Source organism: Hyperoodon ampullatus (assembly GCF_949752795.1).
Source record: "Hyperoodon ampullatus genome assembly, chromosome: 8".
Taxonomy (NCBI): Eukaryota; Metazoa; Chordata; class Mammalia; order Artiodactyla; family Ziphiidae; genus Hyperoodon; species Hyperoodon ampullatus.
Window position 1 is genome coordinate 33,451,198 of NC_136921.1, and position 16,803 is coordinate 33,468,000.

The 16,803-nt window shown below is 35.2% G+C and overlaps 1 protein-coding gene across 1 annotated transcript in view; it reads left to right on the forward strand.

Moving 5' to 3' along the window:
• RAPH1 (Ras association (RalGDS/AF-6) and pleckstrin homology domains 1) overlaps positions 1-16,803 on the forward strand; it is a gene marked incomplete at its 3' end in the record, with an annotated part of 84,590 nt that overhangs the window by 53,657 nt on the left and 14,130 nt on the right. The window contains exons 6-11 of the mRNA XM_079710405.1: positions 1,330-1,404; positions 10,383-10,460; positions 10,911-11,070; positions 13,126-13,247; positions 14,476-14,541; positions 15,848-15,991. Of these exons, the coding sequence (XP_079566531.1) occupies positions 1,330-1,404; positions 10,383-10,460; positions 10,911-11,070; positions 13,126-13,247; positions 14,476-14,541; positions 15,848-15,991 (645 nt within the window). The remainder of the gene's footprint in view (positions 1-1,329; positions 1,405-10,382; positions 10,461-10,910; positions 11,071-13,125; positions 13,248-14,475; positions 14,542-15,847; positions 15,992-16,803) is intronic.

The window sequence follows — 16,803 nt, forward strand, 5'->3', positions numbered from 1 at the left end:
TAGGTAAATGAGGACCTAGAGATAATTTTCTCCGTTCTTATTATTGTTTGACCTTTTAGTGCTAATATTGATGAAAATGTCCAGTTTTTGTTTTAAATCTTAGGGTTTGTTTGTTTTGTTTTTTTGTTCTCCTCCCCCCCGCCCCAGGAGTAGGTGAAAGGGGCAGGTATGCTTATAAGGTTCATCCTGAACTAAAAGCTAAAAAAAAAAATACAGGCAGTGACATACAATATAGCAAACCCAACTCAACATAGTGCAGATATGAGCAAAGATTAAGTTAATTTTATTTTCTGTAACAGTGTTTTAATTTTGAAGTAGTGTGTCTTGTTATCTGTGACAATGAACTTTATGAGAGTAGGTGCTGTTCTAGTATTTCTCTCCAAAAAATTTGTTTCTCAAGAATAACTTGATATATACTTAGATTTATCAAATATAATATTATAGAATACTTTCTATAACTCCACTCACCTGTGCCATGCATTGTTTTAAATGGTGGTTAGTAACTACATAACATTAAAAAATAAATACTAACAGAATTATTTAGGGATAAGCAAGTCTGAATTACACATATATCAAAATAGCAGCAATTTATACTACATGAGTTTAATAAATACAATTGCAAAAGCATAACTTACAATGTGTTACTAAAAAGGTTTTAATGGGGAAGAGGACAGTTAGGGACTATGTTATGCAGAAATAATTTTTATGAAAATATACGAATTGAATTAATTTAACCAATTTAAGGGAAAACACTTCATAATATTTTGTTTATATCATTCATTTGCTATACAAGTCCTTTACTTGGGCAACACAGTACTGTTAATACTGATATAATGAGTGAATTAATAAAATTTTACTGAAAACACGTGATACCCTTAGGCAAAATATTTATGGACATTTTTCCTCTTGGTGCAGCTATCATTGGTTTGGTCAGAAATACTTGCAGAAGTTTTAAAACTGAGGAAGGAATAGGGATAGTCATTCGTCTTTGACACCTGTTTATTTGTGCTGTGTGCACAGCACTCACAAGCACAGCCCTAAAAGACAAATTGCTCTGTGATCTTTGCAGGGTGTGATCCATTTTCCCAGAGCTGAGGGGTCAGCAGGAGTGGGCTAGGGCATGCCTACTGGCAAAGGTGGCGTCTTTCCCTCCCCCTCCTTTTCTTTTTCTTTTTTTTAATTTGGTCATATTTCATTGAGTTTAGGTAAAATATGAAATTAATGGTAGAGAATCATTCTTGCTTTGTCAACGTTATATTTTAAACACATGAAACCTCCACTGACTTCTATTGCCTTTTTTGTTTGTTTTTCTCTCTTTTTCTGCACAAGCACTCCTATCTGGACAGGGAAACCTCCCTTCTTCTGAGAAACATTGCAGGAAAACCTTCTCATTTGCTGACCAAGGTGATACTTCTTCTTCCACCTGCATGTAAATATTTATTGCCTTATAGGTAGAATGTAATTTCTGTTTTTGACTGTGCTCTCAGATTTCTCAGGTTGTGCTTTCTTATTTTTGCACCTTTGTTCTTAATAGAGGTATTTTTTTCTCTTACTGAAGGTAATTATTTACTGATCTTAATAACTATCAGAAAATAGAGTAGAAAATATTTTCAGTAATTTTTCACTAGTTTTTAACTTTCGTAAATACCTGACAGCCTGACCAAGTGTGTTGCACTTTTTCTAGTTTAACATTGTATTTCATTTTGAAGTCTGAAAATCATTGCTTAATTTTAACTTACTTCTAATGGTCATCCATGCTGTGACATACTTTAGCAAACTTTGTTTTTTAATTTTTGTTTATATTATCAATGCCTCATTTAATTAAACATTTATTTATATAAACAGAATCTTACTTTACATTAGTTTAATCAAATTGGAAGAGAAGGCTGCAATTTAAATTTCTCAGTTCTCTGCCCTCAGAATGGTTTGAATCAGTCCAGCTGGATTTTCATTGGGCTGGCATTTTACAACAATTTAAAATCACTTAGCCACTGTCATCATTAACTCAGGAAGAACAGAATAGGGAAGCTGAATAGCTTTCTACCTCCTCACAAGTCATGTTTTTATTTTGTTATTTTATTTAAATGTTAAATTCAAGCATGTCAGACTTGGTTATAGATAGTTTCTGAAGAATATACAAAGTAATTATGGTTTTATACAAAGTAATTATGGTTTATGTCTCTAAATAAGTTTTTATTATTGTGTCAGAGGTTTTCTTTAAAAAATTATTTCTTCTTAACTTTATAAACTTGTGAAAGAAGATGGTAAAGCTAAAATTAAAATCTCCATGAATAACAGCTCAAAAAGAAGACTCAAGAATCAGCAATAAAACCCTTTCTTTTGCTTGAGTTTCTCTCCTTAAAGGAGATCTAGGAATAGAGTAGAAGCAGCTTAAAGATGAGGGAAATTTAGAAATCTTAAGCACATGGTAGCCGTGTACTTTATAACCAGAGCAAAATTCTTCCCTTTTTCTTAGCTCTTCCTTCTCTGTTCACTGTCTCTCTGGAATCCACTCTCATAGCTTCAACTAGGATCTCTGTTATAGATCAGGTCTCTCTTCCTGAGAGGTCGCTGTCAGACATCTCCTGGAAGATGACCAGCACCTCCAGTTCTGCAGGTCTTCAGCTTCCTGAACCACACTCTCCCTGGGGCCTCACAATTTATATCTGTTTTCTTCTTTTGACACCTCTGTTTCTGTTCACAATGCTGCCACTCTCCCAGTTACCCAGGTTTGAGCCATCTGGTGCCTTTTTTCTTGTCACTTATTATCTCAGAGCTCTAATAAGCTTGTCATAATCTGTAGGATTGGTTGAGTTCACCCATCCATTTCATTCCCATTGCCACCACCCTAAAGCAGCCTCGTATTTTTTATTAGAGCCACGACTCTTGTCTCTATTTTTGCCTGTCCCTCTCCTCCAGTGCATTTTGTATACCGCTCTCAGATGAAGTGTAACATATTACCATTTCCACTGCGTATTTATTCAACAAATATTTGTTTAGTCATGTACTGCGTTAGGTGCTGGGATATACAATAATTTTATATGAAGTGGACATCGTCCCTGCCCTCAGCAGCTCACAGTCTATTTAGGAATATAGATAAAGAACGTTTACAAGCAAGCATGTAAACAAACTCTAAATCATATTTAGTGCTATGAAGGAAACAAGGTAAGTAATAGAGAATACTCGGGGGGAGGATTAGGGCTACATTTCCTTTAGATGGTAACATCAGCAAAGGCCCTTATAAGGGGTGACATTTAATGTAAAGCTTGAAGGATGAGAAGAAGCCAGCTTGAGGGTGAAGGGAAATGTTCCAAGTAGAGAGGTCCAGGGAGAAAAAAGCTTGGCATGTTTGAGAAGCTGAAGAAACACTATGTTGCTGGAGCCACAGTAGTTGAGTAGTTGAAGATACGAGTATCTTGATTGAGGTTTGGAGAGGTAGACAGGAATCAGATCATTCAAGGCACACTAAGGAGTTCCTCCCCACCCCCCGCCAAATGCAGTGAGAATCTATTGAAGAGAATAACTTCATTCAACAAATATTTCCTGAATACCTGTTATGTGCCAGACACTGTTTACAACCCTTGAGATATGGCAGTGAACAGAACAGAGTTCCTCTCACAGGGAGAGTAGGTGTTTGCAAGTTTGGAAAAAATGATGCGGGCAGTAACTTCTCATCTCCCTTTGCCCAAGAGATGTTGATACTCACTGCAGCGTCAGAGCCATCTCTACTCAGATCCAAGCGCTGGCATTACTGGTGTATGTGGCCAACATCTGACTCTAGCTACCTCTATATACTGCCCTGCTTTTATACAACAGGACATTTGATCAGGAAGGTGACTCAGTAGCATAGAACCTAAACGTTTAGGGTGGAGTGGGGGATGGAGTCAAGGACGAGGTGGCAGAAATTCCCAGATAACCAGAGCCACAGGGACCTCTCGATGTCAGTGCCCTCTACCAGAGCACATGGCTGTTTTGAAGCTAAGTCGAGTTCATACCTCTTTCCTACCACCTGCGTGGCAGTCTGGTTCCCCTTACCCAAAAGCATGGTGTTCCAGTTACTGACTCACCTCTGACCTGCACTTTTCCAAACTAGGACTTTGTAACACTCGGTAGTTAGAACACAGTAAAATGAACACAGTAACACTGCTTAGGCCAAGAATGCAAAAAGGATGCTTTGTTTGTTTCCATCACCAATCCAGTTGTCATTATATCACTGTTGATGAAATAACTACCCCATTATACAATTCTGAGCCAGGAGCCTCTGCAAAAAACAATGCCAACCTATTTCTTCTAGGAGCAGCATTAGTGCCAGCACAGGACTATTTTGCCATAAATGGGAGCAATGGGCAAAAGACACATTGCTGATCTGATGCCCTTAAGTCTCTGGGTACCATTGGAAAGGCTTTCCCTGACCTCCTGAAATAGTAATGCATTTTTTTTCACTCTTTACTCCCTTAACCTGCTTTATTTTATTTTTTTTCATAGAACTGACCACTAACTGACTTATCCCATACCTGTTTCTTTCTTGTCTCTCATTAAATGTAAGCTCCGTGAGAGCAGGAACTGTATCCCCTGCACTCAAGCCCAAGCCTGCACAGTCTCGACAAACATCTGTCATGTAAAAGAATGGTCCTCTAGTGACCATCAAGGTTTCAAGGACTGCTGTACTGTTAACCACCCTTTTCTTTGCTCAGAGAAGTTGTAAAAATGCTTTTATATTACTGAAAGGCTTTTATTTTTTTATTTATTTTTATTTATTTATTTTTTTTGTGGTACGCGGGCCTCTCACTGTTGTGGCCTCTCCCGTTGCGGAGCACAGGCTCCGGATGCACAGGCTCAGCAGCCATGGCTCACGGGCCCAGCCGCTCCGCGGCATATGGGATCCTCCCAGACCGGGGCACGAACCCGTATCCCCTGCATCGGCAGGCGGACTCTCAACCACTGCGCCACCAGGGAGGCCCAAGGCTTTTATTTTTGATAAGCCGTTTTTATTTACTGTTATCCCCAAAGTATATGCTATAATCCTTAAGGACAAAAGGGACTGTGACATGGTAGAAAGAGCAAGTAGTTATTCACTTGGTAACTGCCTGTATGATCTTTGAAAGATAAGGCTTTCTGGGCCTTAACTAGTGCAGTGGACATAATAATAATAATGCTAGCCCCTGCATTATTGAGAATTAGATGAGATACATGCCTTGTAGTGTGTGGCAAGTAGGTGTTCAGTTAATATTAGTTCTCTTCTTAGTGAGAGAATCTGTTTCGTGATTTCTTCAGGGGGAAGTAGACTAGTTGTTACTCTTATTATGTTGGCTCTAAGCAGTTTTATAGAATAGAACATTTTGTGGGTATTAAACTGTTCGTCACTCCAAATTTTCTTTGAATCATTTTAATTTACACAACTTTGTTGGAATCTGTGAAACAAACTTGACCTCAAAGAAACTGCTAACTACTCTTCAGCTCCTTAATCTCAATCCCATTGGTTCTGAACCCACAAAGCCTTAATAATTTCTTAGTTGAAGGAATTCACTAGCCAGTTCTTTGCAACCGTAACTCTTTCTGTAAGTATTCTTATTTTTACGCTGAAGAGAATGCTGTAACATGAAGAGAATGCTGTAACACTTTGTAACCACAGCATTGGCTTTCATTTAATCATAAGATCTTAACGGAGTTTTTGTCCTTTATGTAAATTTGAGGAGGCTTGGCATTTGATGGTTATTGATAGCCACACAGGAGTTTTTCAGGTGGAAAAATAGGTTGTCTCTTGCCCTTTTAAGGGAAGGGGTAGGAGAGAAAGTTAAGTTGTTATATGTGTGAGGTATCTTTTACTTATGTTAAGTATGGTTGTGAGACAAACAGTGTGAACAAAGGGATAGCCCAAAGATAAGGGGCAGAAAACTTAAGACCTGAGTTTGTCAACTTTAACCAACAGAAGAGAAGATGGGATGAATAAAGCTTTGTTCTTTGTATTAAACTTGGCCTGCAGACGTTGAACAGAGATTTGCATTGCCTAAATAAGTGAACTATTAGATGTCTTCTAAGTATATAATCTAAACACATCAGCAAAGATTTATTGACCTTTCCTGTATTGCACAGCACTCTGAGCTTAAAACAGTTTCTTCCTTTCTATGGTTGTTATGGTTAAAAGATATGATTCTGCTTAAATATAGTAGATACAAGCCAACTTTCTGAGGAAGAGCTTATTACCCATGGGAAGTATAAAATACTGTGAATCTTGCAATTTGATACAAATATTTTTATTTCAGTTTTGCTCCAGTGACATTCAAGATATTAGAGGTATTTTGATCGATTGTTTCTTCTAAAAGCTTCTAGCAGGGATTGATTATCCTTGCTAATAAACTGGAGAAGAATAAGCTAAAATTTGCCTAGGTTGAAATTAAGCGCACAGTTCTTAAATTCAAATTTGACCAATTTATGTATTTATTAAGAGTAGTATTTTGAGCAAATGGAAGAATAGCTGAGTTTGGTTGTTAAAATAGGCCCACCTGGCTGCTCTACATAAAAATGGTTTCTTATTGATGGCAGGAAATCTAATTGGTTTAATGTATGTTAATTGGTTGTTTCTCTTGTTTCTTTAATCCTTTCTTCTTATGTGTCAAGTTTTTAGCCTGTGGAGCAGAAACTGATCCAGGAGTTTAAATTAATCTTACAATTGAATGACTTTTTATGTCAGTGCTTCAAAAGATAGCAATGGTTGTATTCTATTGTATTTGGTAAATAATATCATAATAAGATGGGAGTATAAAAATACTGTTTTGGTGTTTATAACCAATATCAGAATGCTATATTTAAATTTTTATATTCCATTTTTGAATAGACTATTTTTTAAGAGCAGTGTTAGGTTCACAATAAAATTGAGAAGGAGGTACAGAGGTTTCCAATATACTGCTTGCCCTGACACGTACATAGCTTCCCCGTTATCCACATCCCCCACCAGAGTGGCACATTTGTTATAATTGATGAACAAGTGTTGACCATTATTATCACCCAGAGTCCATAGTTTACATTAGGGTTCACTCTTGGTGGTGTACATTCTGTGGCTTTGGACAAATGGGTAATGATGTGTAGCTATCATTATAGTATCCTACAGAGTAGTTTCACTCCCACAAAAATCCTCTGTACTCCACCTGTTCATCCCTCCCTCTCCCTAACCTCTGACAACCATTAATCTTTTTACTGTCTCCATAGTTTTACTTTTTCAGAATGTCATATAGTTGGAATCATACAATATGTAGCCTTTTCAGGTTGGCTTCTTTCACTTAGTCATATGCATTTAAGGTTCCTCCATGTCTTTTCAGGGCTTGATAGCTCATCCTTTTTTTAGCACTGAATACTATTCCATGGTCTGGATGTAGTACAGTTTATCCATTTGTCTACTGAAGGATATCTTGGTTGCTTCCAAGTTTTGGCAGTTATAAAGAAAGCTGCTCTAAGCATCTGTGAGCAGGTTTTTGGGTGGAGGTAAGTTTTCAGCTCATTTCGGTAGATATTAAGGAGCTTGATTACTGGATCATATTGTAAGAGCATGTTTAGTTTTGTAAGAAACCACCGAACTATCTCCTAAAGTGGCTGTACCCTTTTGCATTCCCACCAGCAAAGACTTGAGAGTTCCTGTTGCTCCACAACCTCACCAGCATTTGATGTTTTCAGTGTTTTGGATTTTGGCCATTCTAATATGTGTGTAGTGGTATATCGTTGTTTAAATTAAAACAACAATAGCAATTCTCTAATGACATGTGACATGAGCATCTTTTCACAGGCTATTTGCCATCTGTGTAAGCTTTGGTGAGTTCGGTTCAGGTTTTTGGCCCAGTTTTTAAATTGGGTTGTTCATTTTCTTGTTGAGCTTTAAAAGTTCTTCGTATATTTTGGATAATAGTCCTTTATCAGATGTGTCTGATAAATATTTTACAAATATTTTCTCCTAGTCTATGGCTTGTCTTCTCATTCTCTTGAATATTCTCTTTTTCTTAAAAATGTTTTTTGGCTTTGAGGAAATCTTCTAAACATTTTTTAACTTCTGCAGATTAATTATAATATCATAAAAGAATTTGGCCTTTTAGAAGCTCATGTTTATGTTCCAGATACACAAAGCATTGATACTATCAGTTCTTCCTCTTCAGACTTTGAGATTTAAATTTGCTTTTCAGAAATATGAAGTGAAATTCAAAATTATGTCTTGGTAAATTTTTCTTCTTTATAGCAGCCATTTATACCAATATAAGGATGCGGCAAATGAGCCATGAAGAACATACAATCATTATCCCATTGAGAAAACACTCATAAAACTTCTGCTTCCCTCTTTATCTTCCAAAATATGATGAAATAGGTGATTTCATAAAAACCGCTGGAAAATGCTAGTACTTAGAATTCCTGTATAGAATAGTGCCCTACTCATCAGAAACACATAGGGTTTGGTAATTTAATAATGATTTTGTTTCTCTAAGACACAGAATTCTAGAGGCTGAGAGTTTGTTTGTATTTTGTTTTTTTGTTTTTGTTTTTTTTTTTGCGGTAGGCAGGCCTCTCACTGTTGTGGCCTTCCGCGTTGCGGAGTACAGGCTCCGGACGCGCAGGCTCAGCGGCCATGGCTCACGGGCCCAGTCGCTCCGCGGCATGTGGGATCTTCCCGGACCGGGCACGAACCCGTGTCCCCTGCATCGGCAGGCGGACTCTCAACCACTGCGCCACCAGGGAAGCCCGAGGCTGAGAGTTTTAATGACAGTAGTCTAGTTTTCTCATTTTATAGCCTGCTTTAAAAAGAAAAAAACGTATCTTATGTTAAAATATACAGTCAACATATTTTATAATTCTGTAATTTGTTTATTTGCATAAAGGCGAGGTAGGATGATTTAATCTTTTAATCAGAGGAGTATATCTAAGAATCAAGTCTGATCTTACTCCTCTTCATTGTTAAAATGCAATTCTTTGTTCTATGTCTAATTGGGTTTACAGATAGTATTTCCAGACCTTAGTTATTATGTTAATTCACTGACTGCTTTCATTGAAATGGATCACATTTCTGGCAAACAAACCCACTGTCCTTCCTAACCACTGTTTTCTTCTCTGTTCCACAGAGTAGTAAATACTAAGCTTGAAATGAGGGGAGTCAGCCTAGAGTGTGAAATGGAAAGAGAAGCAGTTAAAAAATAAGAAAGCCAACAGAATTTAGGAGAACAGGGAATAATCTGTTAAATGAATTGAGTTTTTGTTTTTGTGTTTTTGCCCTAGAAACTTCAGCTTTTTAACCAAGAATAACGCATGGATTGTGTTTTTTAATCACAGTCCAGAGCAGATAAAGTTTGGCTGATGTAAATAGGTTTCTCTCTCTTTTTTTTTTTTAAGTCATATTAAGTAAAGAAATATATACTATGGCATTTTATGTTTTTCTTAGGTATTTTAGATATTTGCTAGAGCAACCAAAAGCTTAGAATTAAAAAGGAGTCCTTTATTATAAGCAAGGTTTACTTACATGAGTCTTTTTCAATTGGAGATTAATGCTACAGTGTACTATGGCCTATTGCTGGAAAGGACAAGTAAGTACCAGTATTACAGTACTATATGTTGTTCTAGGAGAAAATAGGCAAATGTTTTAAGTATAGTTTTATTTTCTTACTACTTACTTGTAATCTAAATTTTATAAAGTAGAAATTACTGTAAGTTAAATACTTGGAAAATTATATCTAGTATTTTAAGAACTTTTATCCATGAATTAATAAAAACAAAATTGCATTTAGAGACATGAGACATTGATTATATTGTGTGACTGTTCCAAAGCAGAGTAAAACCTAAGAATTTAATTCAGCCTCCTCTATTTGTATTTGTATATTAATATGAACCTACATTGTTTATTAAGTATTTTTGTATGGCTGCAAAGAGATAAATTGATACTGTTTTTTTGCTACTTTTATGATGATGATATGTTTTCAGTATAACAGGACAGAGCATTACTATGCAAAAAATTGCCTGTACTTTGGAGGGGGTATAAATTCAGAGTCACTGGCAGACCCACAGATACCCTCATGTTTTCCCTATCCTGAAACCTGAAATTTATCTGCTTCAGATTGACAGTCGAGAATTAAACTGTTGGATTAAATTAAAATTAAATTACTACATCACTAGAATATGAAAATCTAGTCTTATTATAGGAGATCTTCAAGTCTGCATCTTAAAAAATGTTCCTTTATAATATGTCTGCTCTCACTTTGTGAACACGGTTATTTTTAAAATGTGTTCTATATAAGTGTGTGAAGTTATATTCTTACTGAAATTCAATTTTAGCAGCATCCTTAAGGATAAAAAGACTTCTCAAAAAATTCTCATCATTTTAGCATTAGTTTATCTGAAGTGCTTTGTGTTCACAGGAAGAACAGGCAGCAAAATTGAAAGCTGAGAAGATCAGAGTTGCCCTAGAGAAAATTAAAGAGGCACAAGTGAAAAAGGTGATATTTGGGCTTTTTCTTGGTTTGGGATTTTTATCTGTTTTATGGATTTATGAAGAATTGCCTTGTTTATGTAACGTAGCTCTAAGATGTAGCAAGCTATAGAGGGGTATTTCTTTCTAATACATTTTTCACATGTATTTTTTTGTGGATAAAATGCATTATAAAAGAAATACCTTTCTGGTTTTAAATTCTAAAAGGGTAAAACAAAATAGTCTTATTATTATAATCTTACCTGTTATTTTAATTTTTAAAAATGCATTAAATTTATTTAGTTAGGTTATCTAATACCTAATTTTAGAGTATTTTTCTTGCATAATAAAGTCATTATTTGTGTTTTAATTTATATTTTAGCTAAGGACATTACTCAGAACATTACTCAATATTGGAAGAAACTTCTAGAATGCCTGTTTTTTGGTTTGTATTTAATTTCCTTTTTTCCTATTATAGCTGGTGATTAGAGTCCACATGTCTGATGATAGTTCTAAAACAATGATGGTGGATGAGAGGCAGACAGTGAGACAAGTGCTGGATAACCTGATGGACAAATCTCACTGCGGTTATAGTTTAGACTGGTCTCTGGTGGAAACGATCTCTGAGTTACAAATGGGTTAGTAGTATCATTGCTATAATTACTTTTTAATTTCTATGTAATTTCAACAGTTTTCATGTTGATAAAAGCAACTTGAGACGTCTTTATACTGTATTTTTTTTCTATAATATAACTCTGGCCTTTTTACATTGTTTTTTTTTTACCCCCAAGTATTTTGACATTTCTTTGAGTACAGTATCATTTCCAGTTCACTTTAGATTTTTTTTTGGCCAGAACAAAGTTGTTCTCTTTTTTTAAGGTAACAAAATATTCTTTTCCCTTCAAATAAGAACCAAATATATTGAACACATTTACTAAAGACCGTCACATTTATTCACATTTGTACCGAAGTCTTTATACCACCATTTGACTTTCAGGGGAAACATAAAGCACATCTTATTTTTAGCTAGATGTACTAGGTCTTAGTTTCCTATGTTTTGTAGTTTGGTATGGTGTTTTCTAACTTTAAAAATCCCTCATTTTTTATATCATCTTTGACTCTTTTAAAAAGTGTTCTTTTTGTAATATTGTGTGATTACAGAAACCTCACAATAATTATTTTATTAGGCTTTATTCAATCAGTAATCAATTTCAACTTGCTATTTTGTTTAAAAAATGTATTTGCATTGCTCTTACTACCTATGATATCTTTAAATATTTCACAGCAGTTTCCAGAGAAATAAAAATTTAATTATTAACACTTTTCTCTCAGAACACACATACACAACCCCCAAAACCAAACCATAAGTTAGAAGTTTATTAATATGTGTAAACATGTATTCTAATAATACTTCCCTATAACTATTCTTAGAGAATTAGAAAGGTTTGAGTTCATAGATGTAGTGTCACCATACACAGAAAATGTTTGGATGATAGTTTTTAGAATATTTCCACGGCCATAGTTAAAGATCCATAACTATCATTTAATCATATTTGGCACAGTGATTCAAATATAATATGTAGTCATTCAGTACTTGGTGAATGAATAAAAGAAAAGAAAACAAGGGACTACTGAGAGCCCAAAATAAGATGGTGGAAACAAACTATGACAAATGTAAATCATTCAATTAAACAACAGAGATTATTAGAAAAGATGAACAAAATGCAAGTGTTTGCTGTTTACAAAAGACCTTTTACCTAAAGACACAGAAAGATTCAAAGTAAAAGGAATATGGAAAGACACTAACCAAAAGAAAGATAATATTAACTATGTTATTATCAGGCAAAATAAACTTTAAGCAAATTGCATTACTAGAGATAAAGAGAACCATACATCTTCATCAGGAAGATATAATCATTCTAAATTTTATCTAATAATAGCATTAAAATGTATAAAGCAAAAGTTGACAGAACTACCAGGAGAAATTCACAAGTCTACCTTCACAGTAGAAACTTTTCATCTAAGAATCTTTTCAGTGATCAATATAATCAAGCAGACAAAAATGAATAGAGATAAATTTAGAACACTAATAACAGGAAAATATACATTCTTTACAGGCAGAAATGGAGTATTTCTAAAAATTGATTCTGGTATGAGGTTATAAGCAGCTCTCAAGAAATTTCAAAAAATCATTATCTCTAGAATATGTTCTTTGAACATATGTTCAATATATAGGACAAGTTCTTTGATTCCTAATTTGGACATTAGAAAATACATCTCTGTTTAAATTTAAACAAAACTCATAGATCAAAGAAGAACTCATCTTGGAAATTTTTTGAATGACAAGAAATGAATGCTGTTAGAAGCACTTAATACCAGAATTTATGAAATGCAACTAACATGTTGGGTTTTTTTTTAAGGGTGGGATGGGCAAAGGCTGAAGGCTGAAGAAGACCTTGAAGTCAGAAGACCTAGATTCTAGTCCTGATCCTTCCATGTAGCAGCTGTGTGACCTTGCTGAAGTCACTTAACACCACGAGGGCATGTTTCCTTGTTTGAAAATAGAGGGAAGACTAGATAATCTCTCGGGGTGTCAGTTAAGGGTTTTGCTGTGAATTACTTCGCAAGGTTTCTTGTCTTTTATGCAGTTCTGATGAATACTAACAAAATACTGATATTTTATTTTGGGACAGAGAGAATCTTTGAAGACCATGAAAACTTGGTTGAAAATCTTCTTAATTGGACAAGAGATAGCCAAAACAAGCTTATATTTATGGAGCGTATAGAAAAATATGCACTTTTCAAAAACCCACAGGTGAGACTATAGCTTACAGAGGTCAGGATTCTTAAATGTTCATATTATATAATTCTCTGACTGCTAAGTTAATAGAGTTAAAAGATTGGTAACCACCCAGTTGGAGCATTGTGGATTCAAAACCCCATGGGAACATTCACTACTGCCAAGGTGGCAAGTCTGCTGGGGCCCAGGTGTCAGGCCTCAAAGAAGTTGCCAGTTCTGCAGAGCCAGATGGGATGAGCCTTTGGGGAAGCAGGTTTACCTCCAGGGTGTTACCAGGTTTCTGTTCTCTCTAATTCAGAGCTGTTTTGAACCCAGCTGTTTATTTGGTGAGTTCCTTATCCCTCAAAGGAAAGCACTTGCATATTTAAGTTTCTCTACTTTTGTCATTTATCCAGTTGACACTTTGATTTATTTTAAATTATTTTTTGAAAACCCAGTAACCTTGATTATAAATGGTTCCACATTCTAATATATGTTACCTTTATCTATTTAGTATCTTTGCTTATTCCAAAATAATATTTGAGTTAATCCTTTCTAATACCCAAATATTTTATAAAAATCAATAGGTGAGAGAAAACAACCCCACTATAAAAAGTAGTAATGAGAAAAATAGTAGCAGTGTTAAAGTTATTGAATAGTTATCCTTCAGGCAGCTTAATCATGAAACATCTTTACTGGGTATTTTTAGTGAAGAATACACGTTTGGGAATACCAACAGATCTTTTTATGGATGATTGTGAAAAAATGTTTCATAAGGCTAATAATTAGAATTCAGATTTTAGTTGAGTCAAGCAAATGAGATCACGGTAGTCTCAGAGAATTTGGGATTTAGATTAAATTTTCTCCATCTGGATCAGTTAAACTCAGCATATTTTAAGGTAATTTGCCTTACTTGTTGTACTTAATAATTTGTAAACCTTTAAGGTCCTGTAAGTGTATCCTTCATTAGATATACCAAAACATATTTGCTAGCTGTTGCATGTAATATCACCTCAGGATTTGGGGGAGGGCAGTTTACGGAATAATTCAAGATAAATGGATAAGGTAAGGAGGAGATCAGTGTTAAGCATTTCCCTGAAGATCCCACGAACAGGTTGCTTTTCAAAGGGGTGTTCCCCTCACTCTGTGTAGGCAGAAACCAACACAGGGTTTCTGTGTCTCTAGAAGAAATCATATACATACCTGTGCCAAGGGAATAGTAGAGTGGGTTTATCCTTTAACTGTCATCTATTCATTTTTCCAGAATTATCTTCTGGGAAAAAAGGAAACAGCTGAGATGGCAGATAGAAACAAAGAAGTACTGTTGGAGGTATGACTTCCTTCCCTCCTTCCCCTTTTCCTGCACATTATAATATTCAAATATTAAGCACCTTTTTTGAAGTCCAGAATGTCAGTGCTCTATATTTATAATTTCAATCGTAAATAGGGAAGCCTATTTTCTTCCATAGCCTGTTGGAGAGAGTTCAGCTGTGTGAACATTAGAACACCGAAGAACCTTGTAAAACTTATTATTTTGCCAAGCAGTATGCTAGTGGGCTAAAAGGAGTTATGAGCTTTTAGTAGCTGACAAGTGGGAGAAAAGGCTAGTCAATGAAGGATGTGATTGTCCTGTTTTATCTGCTTACCCAGAGAGAAATTTGAGTATAGTTAGCTATTTACAAAATATTTCAAACCTTGGTCTGAAATAACTCAAATAATTTTACAAATCATAATGATTCTTTTTAAAAAATATATACCTCTCTTTATTTTGAAGAGTAATAAAACAAATTCAAACATAATTGAATTTTTGGCTTTTGCTGATTTTAGAGAACTAAGGTCAAAGACATGAGTATGTTTGAAGATCTGAACAAACTCTTATTTAGCAACAAGGCTATTAGGAAGATGAAGATCAGCACTAAGCTTTTCATAGGGATGCTAGCTATAATTAAGAAAAATCCTCTTCATAATTCCTAATTTTTTTTTTGTTTTGGGGAGAGAGAAATTAATTCACCTTCCTGTGTTCAAGTTTAGTGAGGATTTCTACTTTTCCTTTACTAAATACACGATTGATTTTTTAAATTAAATTTTTATCTAAGTATAGACATTAGAATCCAGAATTTTGAGTTTGTTTATATTCCTTTCAACCTAGTATTAAATATTCTTTGTTTTAGAATCATATACATTGATAGTTTTTAAATTGTGGAAGTGTAATCATTCATTTAGCATGTTGCTTTCTTTTAAAATATATTCCTATTTAACATACAGCTAATCAAAATGTGTTGTTAATTTGGAGAAAAATAAAGTTTATGTTAGCTCTGACACTTTGATTAAATTTAGTGTAACTATGCTGTTTACAAATGCATTTAAGTACTTTTATATGCAACTCAGTTGACATTTCACCTTAGTTTCCTCAAAACAATGTTAGGTAAAAGTTCTTAGGCATTGCCATAGTCGTTCCAGAGTAAAGCCATGTAATGTTTAGAATAGAAAGTTCTAATTGAGGTAAAATTAGCAGCATGGTTTTTATACTGAGGCATTTTGGTTTAATCACAGTGTCATGCATTTCACAGGGGTAAACACAACTTTGTTCTGAGAATCTAAGGATCATGTCTTTCCAAATCACCTTCTTCTTTTAGGAGTGTTTTTGCGGAAGTTCTGTAACTGTACCAGAAATTGAGGGAGTCCTTTGGTTGAAAGATGATGGCAAGAAGTCCTGGAAAAAGCGTTATTTTCTCTTGCGAGCATCTGGTATCTACTATGTCCCTAAAGGAAAAGCAAAGGTGCGTCCCTTCTGCTGACTTTTAGCTTCCTTATTACACTGATTGATTTTAATTTGTAGTGAGCATGCTAATAAGGTGATCCAGGCTCTGATTTGTTTCAGCTCGTGTAGGACACACAGAACATTGCTTTGTTTATTGATCTATTATAAGAAAGAAGAAACCTGAAAATGTTCACTCTCTGCTCATTAGTTGGGCCCATCTCGATTCTCCTGGCAAATTTGAAATCATGCTTTTATTTCTTATTTTTGGAGCTTCTGCCAGAGTCATTTTTGCTTGTTATTGTTTGGGGGGAGAATACCTTTCTAGGATTACAGGCGTTTCAGCCTTGCTTAGGTAATGTGCTTCTGCTAAGGGCCCCCATGGTAGCTGTCACTTCTGTGCTTACTGGGGGCCCAGCACTGCAGAAGCTCTTTACAGGGTCATCTCATCCAGTGTTTACCACCATCCTGAGAGGTACATGTTGTCGCCCCTGTTTAACTGGCGAGGAACCCTGACTTGAGAATTGCTGGACTTGAGATATGCACTACAGACACTGAGCTACATGATATCTCTTGTTCTTTCCAGAGAGCTCTATCATACTATATTGTATTTAATATAAATACTATACTATATTTAAAGTCTTTTTAAAAGTGCCATCCTTTCCAAGCAAGTCAGTGTTCCTTATGAATGGCAAGACAGTAAGTGAAACGGACTGCCTTTTTTGTTGCATCATGGATTTAAAGAAGAAGCATCTGCAGAGAATCTCACTGTCTTATCTTCTGCAAAATAGCAATAATTTCTGCTTGGTAAAGTTTGATTCTCAGTTAGAAGCT